The 16,551-nt window shown below is 35.4% G+C and overlaps 1 protein-coding gene across 1 annotated transcript in view; it reads right to left on the bottom strand.

The window, feature by feature from the left end:
• Window positions 1-16,551, bottom strand: part of Dync2h1 (dynein, cytoplasmic 2, heavy chain 1) — a 174,419-nt gene that overhangs the window by 109,278 nt on the left and 48,590 nt on the right. The window contains exons 39-48 of the mRNA XM_013009687.1: window positions 14,572-14,779; window positions 13,542-13,671; window positions 11,401-11,556; window positions 9,272-9,531; window positions 7,683-7,929; window positions 6,273-6,424; window positions 5,479-5,623; window positions 3,860-3,962; window positions 3,204-3,371; window positions 1,038-1,168 (exon numbers count right to left, since the gene is read on the bottom strand). Coding sequence (XP_012865141.1) covers window positions 1,038-1,168; window positions 3,204-3,371; window positions 3,860-3,962; window positions 5,479-5,623; window positions 6,273-6,424; window positions 7,683-7,929; window positions 9,272-9,531; window positions 11,401-11,556; window positions 13,542-13,671; window positions 14,572-14,779 — 1,700 coding nt within the window. The remainder of the gene's footprint in view (window positions 1-1,037; window positions 1,169-3,203; window positions 3,372-3,859; window positions 3,963-5,478; window positions 5,624-6,272; window positions 6,425-7,682; window positions 7,930-9,271; window positions 9,532-11,400; window positions 11,557-13,541; window positions 13,672-14,571; window positions 14,780-16,551) is intronic.

Below are 16,551 nucleotides of genomic sequence, written 5' to 3'. Positions count from 1 at the left end.
CTCAAAACCTTAGAAACTCTGCATCTATAAAGTTTTTTATAAACTCCTTTTTTTGCTGCTTGAGAATGAGTCAAGAGCCCACATAGGCAGGTACTGTACCATGCCAAGGCTGCACAACAGAGTACAGAAAATGAGGAAAGAGAATTCAACTTCTTTTTTTTTGTGGGGGGGGAGGTCCAGTCATGGGGCCTGAACTCTGGGCCTGGGCACTGTCCCTCAGCTCTTCAGCTCAAGGCTAGCGCTCTACCACTTAAGCCACAAGGCCACTTCTGGCTTTTTTCTTTTTGCTTATGTGGCACTGAAGAATCGAACCCAGGGCCTCATGCATGCAAGGCAAGCGCTCTACCACTGAGCCACCTTCCCAGCCCCAAGAATTCCACCTCTAAGATTAAGAACTTCCCAATATTCCCAAACTTTTCATTGTCCCTCCATACAAATTAGTTTGACAATAAAATTTTTCTGACAGAAAACCTACAATGATTTTCATATGAATAATAGTATTTATAAGTCATTTCAACAGTTTCTTCTATTTTACAACTAAACTGAAAACAAAGAAGTAAGGAGCCAAGAGCAAGTAAGCCAGCAAGGAAACAAAGAGAGGGAAAAAGTCAAGGACAGCAATCTTCAGTGTTTTAGGACCAGAAGCATCAACAGCCTTGGGGAGCCTGTTAAAATTTCGGGTTCTCTGGACCTCACATAGAGAGTCTGACCTCTGTGGCTGGACACCAAGAACCTACATATTTTCTATGTTTCCAGGTGATTTTGATTCTACAACCTGATAGTCACTACTCAAGGGAGATTTCTCAATTAACATCATTCATATTTCCAAAACCATCTTTTGATATACATCTTAGTATTAATACACCAGTGTTAGTACAAATGTACTTACTTATGTCTGCCTCAATGGACTTAATTCCAAAAGAACAGAACCAGTTCCATCTATACTCTATCTCCATGCCCTAAAAATGTTTCCAACAAGCATTTCTATAACTATAATCACAGACAAGTCTTATTCAAATTCATGATTCATGTTATACCTTTTTAATAACATCCTTAAGATCTGAAGAATTGAGTTTGCCAAGTGGCTTTCCATGTGGAGGTAATGGTTGTCCTGGGGCTCCTCTTGCTCCTAAATTATGCCGGGCTCCCCATGTAACATAGAAACTATCTATAGAAATAAAAGATTATTTGTGGTTGATATGAATTAATAAATTCATTGCTTACTAAATTATCTTAATCAGTCTCAATAAGAGTATCTTCAGAAAGTTATGCAAAGCTAATTATTTGGAAAATCAAATATGATTTCAAATTAAAATAACAAAGGTGCCTGAGAACTGGCTAAGTGAGCCCTTGCCCATGTTTCTCCCTGTATCTTTCACATCACATGAACTGCCGTCCTTCTAACTATACTTCATTATCTCCCTGTTTTCCCATTTTCTTTCTCTATAGTCTCCACTTTATTAAAAATAACTTCCACAACATTAGGAAACAAAACAATTTCAAAACGCTATGAAAGAACAGATTTATTAATAGCATCAGAGGTACAAACTTCTGAAATAATAACAACAATTAGAAAACAAAAATACTCCCAAGTTTCCCTTAAATTTACCTTTAGCAACAGAAAAGGAAAAGCTACTCAGCAACCTATTGAAACTCTTCTCTTCCAATCTTCTGGGAAACTCATTCTCACTTCTAATATTCTTACTACAACTACCCAACTTCCCTAAAGCCAAGCCAAGAGAGTTCATCTTTCTTTCCTTCCCTTCACCTTCACTTACTGCATCATCCCTACCTGTAAAAACCAGGATAGTAAAACTTCTATTTGGAAATAACAATGTAGCTCAACCTCCAGACACAAATCTTTGCATCTGCTACCCCCACAATACATTTCCTTTTTTTCAGGAACTTGAACTCAGGGCTTTGGCATTTTCCCTGAGCTTTTCTGACTAAAGGTTAGAGCTCTAGCACTTGAACCGTAGCTCCACTTCAGCTTTCTTAGTGATTAGAGTCTCATGGACTTTCCTGCTTGAGCTGGTTTTGAACTTTGATCCTGAGATCAAGTAGCTAGGATTACAGGTGTGAGCCACCAGTGTCCGGCTCACATTTTAAGTTTTCTTCCTTACATCTACATGACCCTTCTCACAAAGCCACAAACCCTACTACTGTCTTTCAATTCCTTTCTTATCCCTTATAAATTGTGTACTCTGGAATCTGTCTTCTACTCACTAATTCTAAGTTTTCCTCTGTTTTTTTTCTTTGGATTAAATTATCAACAAATTATATACCTCAAAAGTCACTCAATACTTATTTCAAGGCAGATCCCATACCATATTTACAACTCTTTAAAAGACACACAAGTCATACATCATTCACTCATGTCTACTGAGCACGTGTGTTTAAATATTGTTCTTTCTGCTTGCTGTAAGTAGTGAAGAAAAACAATGAATAAACTTGAGAGCCCCAAAAGACACTCAAAATGCTTTCAAATATTAAAGCACAATACAGTATTTCTAAGTAACTAGTAAAGTTATTATAATTACACTATTTTCTTTCATACATATTACAACTCCAGTAGTTTTCAAAATGCAAATTGCTTGTTAAACAGTAATAATTCTAAATGTAACACAGCTGCTTTGACTGAATATTATACTTTGTTTGCCACAAAACTGGATATAGTGGGTAGTAAGAACATATGAGACATTCTGGGGTCAGAATGTTATGTGTAGTGACAGGAAAAAGAAAGATATTACTATTAAGCAAAAGAATATTATAGGAAGTAGTGCTGTAGCTCAAGTGGTAGAGCGCTCGCCTTGAGCAAAAGAGCTGAGGGACAGCGTCCAGGCCCAGAGTTCAAGCCCCACGACCGACAAAAAAAAAAAAGAATATTATAATCAAACATAGATTTCCTCAATTTTTTTAATTCCAAATATATAGCCTTAACCAAATTTGTATTAGTGAAAAATCATTTAGGATGAACAACTTTGTGTTTAAAGTGTACAACAATAAGCCAAACCACTTTTAAAAATATAATAACTCTTGTTGTGTTTTGTTTGGAACACAATCATGAGTTGTGGTCAAAATGATTTGATGAAAATCAGCATTAAAATTCCCTGAAGTTTTGTGTAGATATGAAATCACACTACAGGAAAAATAACAAGAGTACCCATCAAAATCATATACTTACGCAGGCGCCACCATCTTACCTGCCATATTGTCTAGTATGTCTGAGCCCCAGTCCCCTTGAAACACTGAGGTTAAAATGCTGTCAAACAAATGGAGTTCCTTTGCACTGACAAGTTTGTCACGAAATAAGCGCCGTGCTTCATATGCAACAATTTCTAATACGTAATCTAATGGATGGTTGGAGGACCCTAGAATAAGCAATTTTTTAAATGGCAATATTCAATTTGTTTTAAATTGTCTGTTTAACATAACAATAAAAAGAAATAGAGTGTGAAAATCTACATACCATTATTTTGGCATCAGATAAGTAGAAGAAATGGGGAAAAAAGTTAAAATTCATTCTGTTAATAAGCTGATATATTATTTTTGATTATTCAAAGGCTACCTTAAACCCTATCATCTCAGTTCATTCAATAAAAATGTGACCTTAAAAAAGTATATTAATTGTGGCTTAATTACAAAAATAATTATTTCACTTTTCCTAAAAATCAAGTTTTAAAGTGATAATCAGTTTGAAATATATTTTAGTAGTAATATTTAAAATTAATAGTGCTAATTTGATATCAGTGTAACAACTGTTTCAATACTCATTTATTGATTTTGAATAAAATATGTAACACTGAACAAATGCTTACATCCATGTGCATATACACAACCCCACAATGGTACAACTTACCTCCTTCTAAATCATATCTGAATAAGCCAAGTACCCACTGGGTAAGAATGCAAGGTGTAAAGAAATAGTGACTGTAATCATCAACTGTAAATCTGGCCCGCACCTGAAAAAGAAAAACATATATATATATATATGCATGTTATAAATTTTCCTATTACCTTAGACACACAGTTTCTACCTGTGGGCAGAATCTTATTTTAACAGAACTGTTTTCTAGCAGTTATCCTATCTATAACTGATACCTATTATTAGTCTATATATTCTTTCTTATACATTCTACATATAATTCTAAGATTCACAAGTTTAAAGAGAATGCTGATGACTGCAGCAAAAATACAAGTTTCAAAAGTCCTACTAAACAAAAGCTAAGTTGAGCTTTATAAAATAATGACTGAAAGTCACAGATACAGGTAAAATTCCTTTTCTAATGATGAGAACCATAGAGCTGTCAGTTCAAGATGTCACTGTATGAAGCAGATCCTCTCCTCACAAGAGCCTATCCCTTCTACTCTATGGACACAGACATAACTCATTGTGATCTTGATAACTTATCATCTGACTTTAATAAAAGGTAATTCTTCCTTCCCAGATTATCTTTCTTTGTAGTTCTGAGATTTGAACTCAGAGCTTCACCCACTCAGCTTACTTCTTCATCTGGCAACTCTTATCACTTGAGCCATATGTCCAGTCTTGCCCTGCTTTTAGCTCGTTATTTTGGAGACATATTTTCATAGACTCTTTTGCCTAGGATAGCCTGGAACTGCAGTCCTCCAGATCTTAGCCTCCTGAGTAACTATAATTACAGGCATGGGTCATTCACCTGGAGCTTTCTAGTTTACCTTTCCTATTCTACCACATTATAAAATTATATACCACATGGGGCTGGGAAGGTGGCTCAATGGTAGAGCGCTTGCCTTGCATGCCTGAGGCCCTAGGTTCGATTCCCCAGCACCACATAAGCAAAAAGAAAAAAGCTGGAAGTGGCGCTGTGGCTCAAGTGGTAGAGCACTAGCCTTGAGCTGAAGAGCTGAGGGACAGCGCCCAGGCCCAGAGTTCAGGCCCCACAACCAGACCCGAAAAATAAAATACTGCAAACATGGGCTGGGAAGGTGGCTCAGTGGTAGAGCACTTGCCTTGCATGCTCGAGGCCCTGGGTTCGATTCCTCAGCACCACATAAGCAAAAAGAAAAAAGCTGGAAGTGGCGCTGTGGCTCAAGTGGTAGAGCGCTAGCCTTGAGCTGAAGAGCTGAGGGACAGTGCCCAGGCCCAGAGTTCAGGCCCCACGACCGGACCCAAAAAAAAAAAAAAATACTGCAAACATGCCATAACTTACATCGGTCCCTTTCCTAAAACCTCTGTCATCTTCAACCACTTTGTGAATTTCTATTAATTTTCAACACCCTGATCAAATTCCCCCTTCTCAATAACTACCATACACAACAAAGTTACTTCCTCTCTCAACTTTGTGTTCTCTATAACTGAACACACTTTCACTGTCACACTTGCTGCACTGTACTAATAGTGGTAGCAAAGTCAAAACTGGCCATAAACACAAAAATGAAGATTAAATATATTTTCAGAATAAAACCACCAGACATAAAAATGAGAGTAAAATGCACCTGTTCATATACTTGTACCATCGATCCTGCTAAGAGATAAATTTTTGATGAAGATCCCCAAACAGAATGATTCTTCAGATTTTTGTGTAGAACAGCTTCCAAATATGCTCCATAAATCGTCTGCAATTGCTCTCTTTCTGGGTAACTAAACAAGGTCAAAGAAAGAAGAGAGCTGAAATAAACCAACACTCAAAATTATTTTAAATATTAAATTACAGCTGTGAGAGTTTCCTTCTCTGAGATACAGATCTATGAGACTTTGCTCACTTTCAAACAAATTAGATCCTTAAGTATCTATTGTCAATAATAATATTCCTGGTAGAGGATTCCAATAAAAATTATTTTAAGACACAACTGTTGGAATAACCCACAAATCTTTACAAAAGAACAAAAGGAAATTTTTACTAAAGAAAAGAAAAAGCACTTTAAGCTGGGTGGTAATGACTCATGACTGAAATTCTAGCTGCTTAGGAGGCATAGATCTGGAGACTTGAGGTTCAAGGTCAGCGTGGGCATCCACACAAGGTATTTTATCAACAGATAGGTATTTTATTTTCCTGTAGGTTTCTAAAACATAAGATGGTTTGATTAAAGCCTTTATCATCCTCAATCACTGCCTATAATTTGGAAAGAGTAGAAAAAACATGTCTGAAGATTGACTATTTTTATAGTCTACAGTTTGAAGACGTATTACTAATAGAAACCTGTTATAATTGTAAGCAATTTTAAGCACTCATATTCATGCTGTACAGCACAAAGACAAACAATGGATGTAACTCTGCTCAGATACCTACTCTACAGCGCAAAGACGAACAATGGAAGTAAATCTGGTGGTGAGCTTGTGCCTTCCCAGCCTTCCTCCAGCTGACATGGATGCTACAATCTGGATGTTTTCCAGACCAACCCATTCCAAATTTTCATCATAAAATCCTTGATATGTCAATACCTATTTAAAAATACATGTTTTTAAATGTTTCAGACATTATATTTTGTAATCACAATAATGTTTTCCTAAATGTCAATTATTTCCAAACATATTCCTCACCCTTTACCTAACTCAAGACTTCCAGTCTGAAATGTACTTTAAATTCTCATATCATTGAAATAAAAATACTGTTCACAACTGCATTCATATCTTCATTTCTAAAAATGCTTGCTGGGAGCCAGTGGCTCATGCTTGTAATCCTAGCTACTCAAGAGGCTGAGATCTGAGGATCGTGGTTCAAAGCCAGCCCAGGCAGGAAAGTCCATGAGACTCTTATCTCCAACTAACCACCAGAAAACCAGAAGTGGCACTGTCGCCCAAGTGCTAGTGTGCTTGCCTTGAGCTGAAGAGCTCCGAGATAGCACCCAGGCCCAGAGTTCAAGCCCCATGACCAAAAAAAAAAAAAAACTTTTATCACCATTAATTGTTAAAATTGTTTAAATCGCAGCAATCAGTAGAATAAAAGTGTCAGGATCAGAAAAAGGTTTTTTTTTAAATTATTTTATAACATTCTGCAGTAATATAATAGAGCTAAATTTTGAAATATAAAGTGAGCTCTAAAAATTTATAGAATAGCTAATATGATATACAAAACATGAGGAAAATTTTCCACACTAAGAATGGATGATTTTGCTGGATGCTGGTGGCTTACACCTGTAATCCTAGCAACTCAGGAGGCTGGGATCTGAGGATTGTAGTTCAAAGCTAGCCTGAGCAGTAAAGTTCATAAGACTCTTTTCTCCAATTAACCACCAGAAAACCAGAAGTGGAGCTGTGGCTCAAAGTAGTAGAGTTCTAGTCTTGAGCAAAAGAGCTCAGGGACAGCACCCAGGCCCTGAGTTCAACCCCCATGACTGACTAAAAGGAAAGAAATGGATGGTCCTGGGTCCTTCCCAATGGGCCTGTGCAGTCAGAAATGGTGTGACTAACTGTAGCCACTGTCAGATGGAAGCACCCTCAACACAGGAGGTCAGCAACCCTCCCCACCTCTAGCACCAACCCAGTTTCTGATTCACTGCTTAATTTAGGGGAAAAGGAGAGACCACAGATATTGAACATCTATTATTTTCTATCTAGCACTATCTTCTAAAGGAAGAGCAAAACAACCAACCTAGAACAATGTTTCAGGAGTTTAATTTCCATAACACATGCTAGATAAAATTGGCCCTAATGGATAAGAAAAAATAACAGCATTAACTTGTCAAGTGATAGGACTTACCTGCTGCAGGAAAGCTACCAAAGTACTGGTCCCCCATTTATCAAGCTTGGGGAGGTTGATATCTTTTAAGTATAAAACAAGTCTTTCACAGTCTTTTGGTCTATATACCCGACCAGTATTAGTACTGATGACCATGCAAGTCTGGCTCAGTTTCTGTAGCAGATGGCGAGAAGTAGTTTGCGTACTACAGTGAACTGTAGCAATCTGAGTGGAGCGGAGCTGAGAAAAGGCATACCTGAGCAGCATCCTATAGAAAAGATGATGAATTTTGACTTCGAAAATGCAACAGCCACAGAATTTATCTTAAATATTTCAGTTTTTAAACTAAGTATGATGATAGTTAAGAGTAAAATAACACAGATATGGTTGCCTCATTATTAATAAAACTTTCTTGGGGTTTGGGAGTTTTTGTGGTTGTTTTGTTTCTTATGGTACTAGGGATTGAACCCAGGGCCTCATAAATAGTTTTAAAAAAAACTTTTATTAATTTGCCTGGGATGCCCTCCAATTTGCAGTTCTCCTAACACCGCCTTCCAAGTAACTAGAATTATAGGAGGAGTGTGTCACCACACATAGCTTTCTAATTTTTAAACTAGAAAAAATACACATTTAAAACTATTGTTGGAATTAATTTCAGCCAAAAAATTGTAATCATTTAAAGTATTTTGGCTAAAGTATATCTAGATTACACCAATTATGTCTCCACAATTTAAGATTTTTTAAGTTCTCTTAGGTAAAAATTACTATGGCTTAATAAAATTTTTAAATATTCTCACAAGAAAAAGGAAAACTAGGGCTGGGAAGGTAGCTCAGTGGTAGAGCGCTTGCCTTGCATGCATGAGTCCCTGGGTTCGATTCCTCAGCACCACATAAGCAAAAAGAAAAAAGCCGGAAGTGGCGCTGTGGCTCAAGTGGTAGAGCACTAGCTTTGAGCTGAAGAGCTCAGGGACAGAGCCCAGGCCCAGAGTTCAAGCCACACGACCGGACCCCCGCCCCCAAGCAAAAAAATGTAAAACTACTAATTCATGAAGTCTGTTACCAAAAATCATATTCTGTAGGCACTTTGTAAAAGTGGACTACATTAAAAACTTTGAAATAGAGTTAACGTCAACATATAAATAATTTAAGCACATGCTAATTTGTGAGTATGTTTGAGGTAGTCAACTTTTGTTGTGATTGTATATATAAACTCTTCCAAAAACAATTTCTAAAAAAAAAAAAAAAGCTTGTAATTCTAGCTACTCAGGATGCTGAAATCTGAAGATCGCAGTTCAAAGGCAGCCTGGGCAGGAAAGTCTGTAAGACCATTATCTCCAATTAACCACTGAAAAACTAGAAGTGGAGCTGTGACTCAAAGTGGCAGAGGGATAGTCTTGATCAAAAAAGCCCAAGCCCAGAGTTCAAACCCCATGACCAAAAAAAAAAAAAAAAAAATCATATAAAATCTGGCAGAGTAAAGGACATGCATCTCCATAGTTATTGCTTTTACAGTAGCAAAAATGACATGTTTCCTTGAAAATGTAAATATAACAATGGCTGTTAAGGTACATATGTTTAAGTTCACAAGATGAACCACTGTGGACACTTACCCTTTGCCACAGCCTTCTGGTCCTACAAGAATAAATGGCTGCTTAGTTTCAGAGCTCAACCAAGGTCTGAAATAATCTAAACCACGCTGCATGTCAGGAGTCTGAATGACTGGCAGAGTTTGGCCATTACTGAAATCTTCAGCAGTCAAGTTTTCAGGCTTCTTCAGCACATAAGGTAATAATTGTCCTCTATTAGAGTCATAGTAAGTGTCCATTGGCTTGTGAGTGTCTGGAGGAGATTCTCGTGCCCAATTAAAAACCTTAAAAGGAAAGAGCTATAATAAATTTCTCCATACTATGAAATGAAATTAATTTTTCCAAGTAAAATTCATTAAAGTGAATCCTGTTAGTTCCCATATACCAAACCTATTTATAAGCAAACTACCTTATCACACAAATTAATATTTTATTTCTAAATGATAATTAAAGCAAATATATCAAAGCTTATCTGAAGATGTCAACTGAGTTATTCAATGGCTGATATAATGCTGACTAGTAACAATGAGAAATATGCGAAGTTGCCTCTGAGGCCACTAGAAGAAAAAGAGAATAGAAGTAACAAAAGAGACTACTAAAAGGGGCAAAGTGAAAAAAGAAGCTGCAGCAGGATGTTGCAGCCAGTTATTAAGGAACACATTTCTAACTATTTATACAGAAGCCAAACGGAAGAAAATCTCACTGGTATTGAATTCAGTTTTATAAGGAACTGGCTCAAACAAAATCTTCACACATAAAAAAATTTACAAATTACTAATTCAGTTAAACATTCCCAAAACTGTTGTGTTTAAGACCAACCCAAATACCCCTTAGTAGATGAGTGGATCAAGAAAATGTAGTGTGTATGTATACACACACACACTATATTTTACATCTATATTTTATATATACGTATTTATAATGGAATTCTATGATTTCATCAGAAAGAATGACACCACCCCACTTGTAAGGAAATGGAAGGATTTGGGAAAAAAATCATATTAAGGGAAATAAGCCAGACCCAAAGAAACATAGGTCTCATGGTTTCCCTTATTTGTAATAATTAGTATGTCTAGGATAATCTTAGCAGATGAGCAGAATAGCTCAATAGCTATGTAGATATGACCATATAAGACAATGATAAGCAAAATGAACTCCCAGTCATAAACACAAGAGATTTTTCTATATTGTTGTTTTCAATGTACTACTTCATTTCTTTTTTCTTTTGGGTCTTTTTTCCCCATATGGTTTATCTCGTTGTCACAGTATTTGATTTTGGTACCCTAGGTACTGTATATATGTTTATCAGGATTAGGGAAGGGAAAGGGAACCAAAAATTGGTGAGACAAAGGACAAAGGGAGAACCAATGAAACAGTGATACTCACAAGACAGTACGTTGGAAATGATCTGTACAACTTGGAGGGAGGAAATGATCTGTACAACTTGGAGGGAGGGTTGGGGAAAGGAAAGTGGGAGAAAAATGAGGGAAGGGGGTAACATGTTCCACGAGAAATGTATTCTCTACCTTATGTAACTGTAACCGTATGTACATCACTTTGACAATTAAAATTTAAAAATGAAATTATATTCTTTACTATAGCTAAATAGGTTTACAAATTCATAACATTTCATGACCCAAATTTTAGCCTACTAAGGAATTATTTCATAAAAAATAGAGTTTCATCAAGTGTCATGAATTAGGAAAAGTATTTACTCATATATATTCATATATATGTATACATATGTGTGTGCATAAATATGCATCTATAACATATAGAAATTACTCTACTGAATGCATAAATTCAAAACATGAAAGTTCCATATCTGCTGGGCACTGGTGACTCACGCCCAAAATCTAACTACTTAACAAGCTGAGATCTGAAGATCACAGTTCAAAGCCAGCACAGGGCAAGAAAGTCCATGTGATTCTTCTCAAACTACAAAAAGTGGTAAGTGGAGCTGGAGCTCAAGTGGTAGAGCACTAGCCTTGTGGAAAAAAGCCCAGGAACAGTCCTCGGGCCTCAAGTTCAAGCCCCAGGATGAGCAGACCCCCCAAAAAAGTAAGTTCCATAACTTATAGTTAAACTGGTGTATTGCAGTAGTCAAGGCTCATGAAAAGTATTACTGAATTCAAGACTTAAATATGCATTACCTCCTTGGTGAATTCTAGTCGTGATTTCATATTCAGATTTCCACCAAGTCCCCTTATGAGATTAATGATAAATTGATCATGATCTCTGCATCCATGTAAATGGGACAAACCATTCATCACAGTTCCAACCAAACTTGTTTCTACTACATAATCATTCTGTTGATTAAAATCCGTGGGACAGAAAAAAAGCAAATATTAACCAGTAAACTCAACTTAGATAAAGTGATATTCATATATCTTCTTTAAAATACCTTTAAATTCACCCCTTGAATCAAGTCAGAGTTTGGATTCTACTCAATTTATGTATACACTTTGAAAATAAAGTCATAAAACTATATTTTTGAGCTATAAATACTAATGTCCTCAAACAAATACCTGATCTATTTTCTTCCTAAACCAGCAGAATACATTTTTACAAAATAGATCACCAGCTTGGTCTTGTTTATTTCTTCTTCTGATAAAAGGAAACTATAGGCAAAAGCTTGTCTGATGATCATGAAAGAAGAGCACTAGAAATCAAGCTAAATGAGATGATTTAGAGTTTTCTCAATAAAGAGAAATGTATGTATCTATGTGTTTGTGTCACACACCTGCCATCCTAAGGCTTGAAACTCAGGGCCTGGGTTTGGTCTCTGAGCTTTTTTGGTCAGGGCTACTATTCTATCACTTGACCCACAACTCCACTTCTGGCTTTTTGGTACTTTATTGATAGCTAGGATTACAAGAGTGAGTCCCCAACCCCAGCTAATAAACAGAATTTTAAAATCAAGCTTTTGAATTTAGGTCATACAGAGGGTTTTGTTCTATAGGCCTCTAGGGTTTTGGTAAATGCTGGACAGTTCAGCTGAAAAATTATCATTTTTTCCATAACATTTACTGAAACCAAATCATACATTAGAAGCTTTTATTAAAGTGGATTTAACACAGTCCATGTCTTCATGGAAGTCAAGCACAGGAGAGAAAATGGTTAAGTTGTAGTAAGAACTACAGAGCAGAAGAACAAGGCACTGTGAAAGTGTAAATCAAATTTCAAGCAAGGACTCTGAAATAGGTGATAGCTATTATTTGTAGGGTGAGATTCCCTGGCCATACAAAGAGCATGCAAAGGAAAACACTACAGCTGAAAAATAAAAGGAATTTTGTGCTTGAAGGAAGGAATCAATGATTTAAGAGAGAGAAACAACTCATCTACTAACATGGGGCTATAATGTAGGCAATAGGTATTAATCCCCATATTCTGAGGCCTCTTAGGAAACCTATCTTCATCCTTACAATACCAGAAAGGAAAAAGGTCAAGCAAACTCAGCAAAATCTCCATTTCCTGCTGTGCTTTGTCCAATCCCAAAGTAGTGACCACTAAATCACCTTTAGACTAATAGTCAGATACTTCCAAAGCATTTTTCTCTACTTCTTTTATGCGTGTTTTTATATAAAATAAATGGCATAAAAGAAAATTTAGGAAAAGGTGAAATCACATATCACACCTGGAAATCTTTCTATGCATGCTTCAAATTAAAAAACAAGAGTGATCTTGATTTCTAAAACCCTCTAAAAGAGAGCAATGATTTTATTTTCCTGCTGCTATATCATGGTGATGTGTTTGTATGGAATTTTCCTCCATTAGAAACCCTTGTCCAGAAAAATAGCTATTCTTTTAATCTTCACCTCTTAAAATCTACCTAGTTTAATGCTTAACATATAGTATTTTATTCATCTTTATTGAATAAATGTCTCCCAACATTACTACACATTATTCATAATCCTTTTTCCACTTTAGTATTAATTTAATACTGTATTCAGTTTGATACACATAGTGGCATTTATTGATATAATAAATTGTGACAGCAAGGTTGTTTTGCAAGTGAGAAACACAAAACATTCCAATATTCATTTTTTTCGCTTTTTTTATTGTTCGCTTTTTTTTATTTCATTATTTTTCAGAAAGTCAGGCAAGGTATAGTAGGTATGAAATTTAAAATGTTTTAAGATTAACTAACAAAAAGGTAGGCCAAAAGATTTAGACTGCAATGTAAACATCTACATCTCCCTCTACCACCAGATCCCAGGTACGTTCTCTCATGAGGCAAAAAGAGTAAGCCATACACCATTAAGTCCTCACCTCAATGTTATGGTCAACTTACCTGCTTTAGAACCCATTGTAAAGCCTTTTCAAAATAATCTCCAATCCAGCTTTCAAGATTACTTCTGTACTTAGCAGACTGATTCCTCAACCAAGATTTTATTAGAGAATTAAGATCTGTCTCTTCATCACTGAAACAGAATAATACAAATACATAATTATTTAAGAAGAAACTTCCAAATTTCTGCTCCAATAAAGCATAATTCCACACCTGTATTATCTGCTAGAACGTAAGAGTTGGCTTTAGTTACTTACGTATGCTTATAAAAATTTCCCTCTTTAAAAAGTACCTTGTTTGCAACAAACATTTTCTTAAGCAATAAAATAAATCTAAAACTAAGGTGTAAGTTATGTATATACAACCTGGAAAGGTTAACATTATTACATTTTACAGGAAATTGTACATACTCATTACACCTCTTCCAACCTATACCTGTTTCACCATCAATTTTATAATCCTAGGTAGCAATAATGATCTTTGCTTACGGCTTATTTCCTTTATATTCTATCCTATATTATAATTATTGTTGCACTGAAGTTTATCTCTACTTTATGGTATATTCCAAAATGACAATCCATCAATAAATGTTACTTTTACTCCTGTCTTACCGTCTTTCCTAAGGTGCCTAATTTAATGATAGGCACATCATAAACATTCAAAAGAACATGAAAATATTTTAATGTAAAATTATATTTACTGTACTTTAATACAAGATTTTAAGAATATATTGAATGATAAATTGTGTATAAATGCTATGAACTATAAATTTAAGTTATACTATACTTTCTAATTATTATTTCACATCAAAGGAAGCTCATGACTAATTCAATCTAAATGTTTCCTACAATATTATCTAAAATGATTTCACATGATCCTAAAATTAGTTGGTAAGTAAAAAATCCTAAACATTAATTCAAGAAAATAGGCAAAATATTTATACATCCTTCACAGTGTATTTATTTTACTTACCTATAAAACCAAAGTAATAATTAAAGAGTATTCTAATATATGTAAGAGCTCTGTGACTTACCTAAGAAATATCATTCCCATTCTAGACACTGTGGCTGGTGAGGCACAACTTAAATCATGAGTTTCAAATACAAAGTTAACATTTGGACCAAACTGAATTCTTTCTCCACTGGGCATGGTGAGCAGCCGATTATCATCCAGAACAGAATTCAGAGATTCTATCCATTCAGGGTCAATATCACCATCACAGATTATCCAGGAGCTGACATCTGTTGCCAAATCACAACCATGAAGATAGTAGAGATTTTTAAAAATGCACATGCACATAAAGAGAGAGGAGGGAGTGAGAGAGAGAGAGACAGAGGGAAAGAGAAAGTTATTAAACTTTAAGAAATTAACTATGTCTTGTTATTTATAACTGATTTCCCCCTATGCACACAAAGTAGAGCAAGCTGAAAATTTTTATATACATTTTTACTATAAAAGTGCTTCTGAGCTGGGCACCAGTGGCTCACACCCGTAACCGTAGCTACTCAGGAGGCTAAGATCTGAGGATTGCTGTTCAAAGCCAGCCCAGGCAAGAGAGTCCAAGAAACTTATCTCCAATAAATCACCAGAAAACCGGAAGTGGTGCTGTAATTCAAGTGGTAGAGTGCTAGCCTTGAGCTGAAGAGCTGAGGAACCGCGTTCAGGCCCAAATTAGAAGCCCCATAACCGACCTCCCACCCAAAAAAAAGTGCTTCTGAATCCATTGGCAATCAAGTTCAGCTGGCCAAAAACTCAGTTATAAGTCATATGATAATGCCGTATTCACCTATAAGCATCCAGAATTGGTAATGTAAAACTTCATTTAACCTTCAGCTTGTTTTCAAGCTCTTCTTCAATATACAGGAGAGAGAAAAATCAGCAAAAGACTTAAAGAGGAATTTGTTTTTTAATTGTTATTGTTGTTTTTTTTTTTCTTTGAAACAGGATGTCACTATGTTACTCAGTCAGCTTCAAATTCATGACCCTCCTGCCTCAGCCTTAGAAATGTTGAGATTATGGGCCTACATCATCAACTGACCTAAGTACTATTTCTACAAGATAACTATAAAACATTCTTCAGACCTTCATCCTTTACCGTATCATAAGAACAAATGAATGCTTGCTATGTAATATCTCTTTTAGAAAACATAGGAAACTGAATTTTCACTGTCCTTGCTTGAGAAATAAAAAAAAAATAACTGTAGTCATTTTTAATATATAAAAAGATAACCCCCAAAGGAGAAAATGGCCAGTGTGCTTGTATAGCCTTTCTAGTAACAAGTGTATTTTCTCCATCTTGCGTGGTTCAGATACTTGAACCTCTGAAACAATTCAAAAAACAAACTGTCAGCAATAAAAGTGAAAGTAATGTCTGACCTTTACTTAATATACTACACAGAAAAAGAAGCTCCATCAAAAATCCTTCTAATATCTTCATTGTTCTATTTCATTTACTGCCTTAGAAAAACAGCTATTAATTAAATTATGACCCAATAAAAGAGTAAGGAATCTCCTAATTGCAGTCAAAAAAAGAAAAATTCCTTAAACTTCAAATAAAAAATTCAGATCAGGAAATTTATTGTTTTAACACATAAATTTTCAAAATTATCCAGAACAATGGATTCAAACGAACAAGTTAAAGATACATTTTAAATTAAGCCTTAAAATTCAACTTAGATTATAAGGTATTATGATATCCACGAAGCAACCAATAAAAGATTCTGTAAGTACATTAGTTGTAAATTACAATTTAATCACTCTGAGTTTCGATTATATTAATAGTTACTATAAATGTAAGTCAAAATGATAACATGAATTTAGTGTATAATTCCAGTACTTGAGAGTCTAAGATCAAAAGTTTGAGAGCCTGGGGAATATTTTAAAATAAGTGTCTCAAAAAAAAAAAAAGAAGAAGAATTCAAACTCTACTATAAAGCCATAGTAATCAAAACAGCTTGGTACTGGCACAAGAACAGACCTCAGGACCAATGGAATAGAATTGAAAACCCAGAAA

Source organism: Dipodomys ordii, unplaced genomic scaffold (assembly GCF_000151885.1).
Source record: "Dipodomys ordii isolate 6190 unplaced genomic scaffold, Dord_2.0 Scaffold10, whole genome shotgun sequence".
NCBI lineage: Eukaryota > Metazoa > Chordata > Mammalia > Rodentia > Heteromyidae > Dipodomys > Dipodomys ordii.
This window is presented reverse-complemented; position numbering and strand designations above follow the sequence as displayed.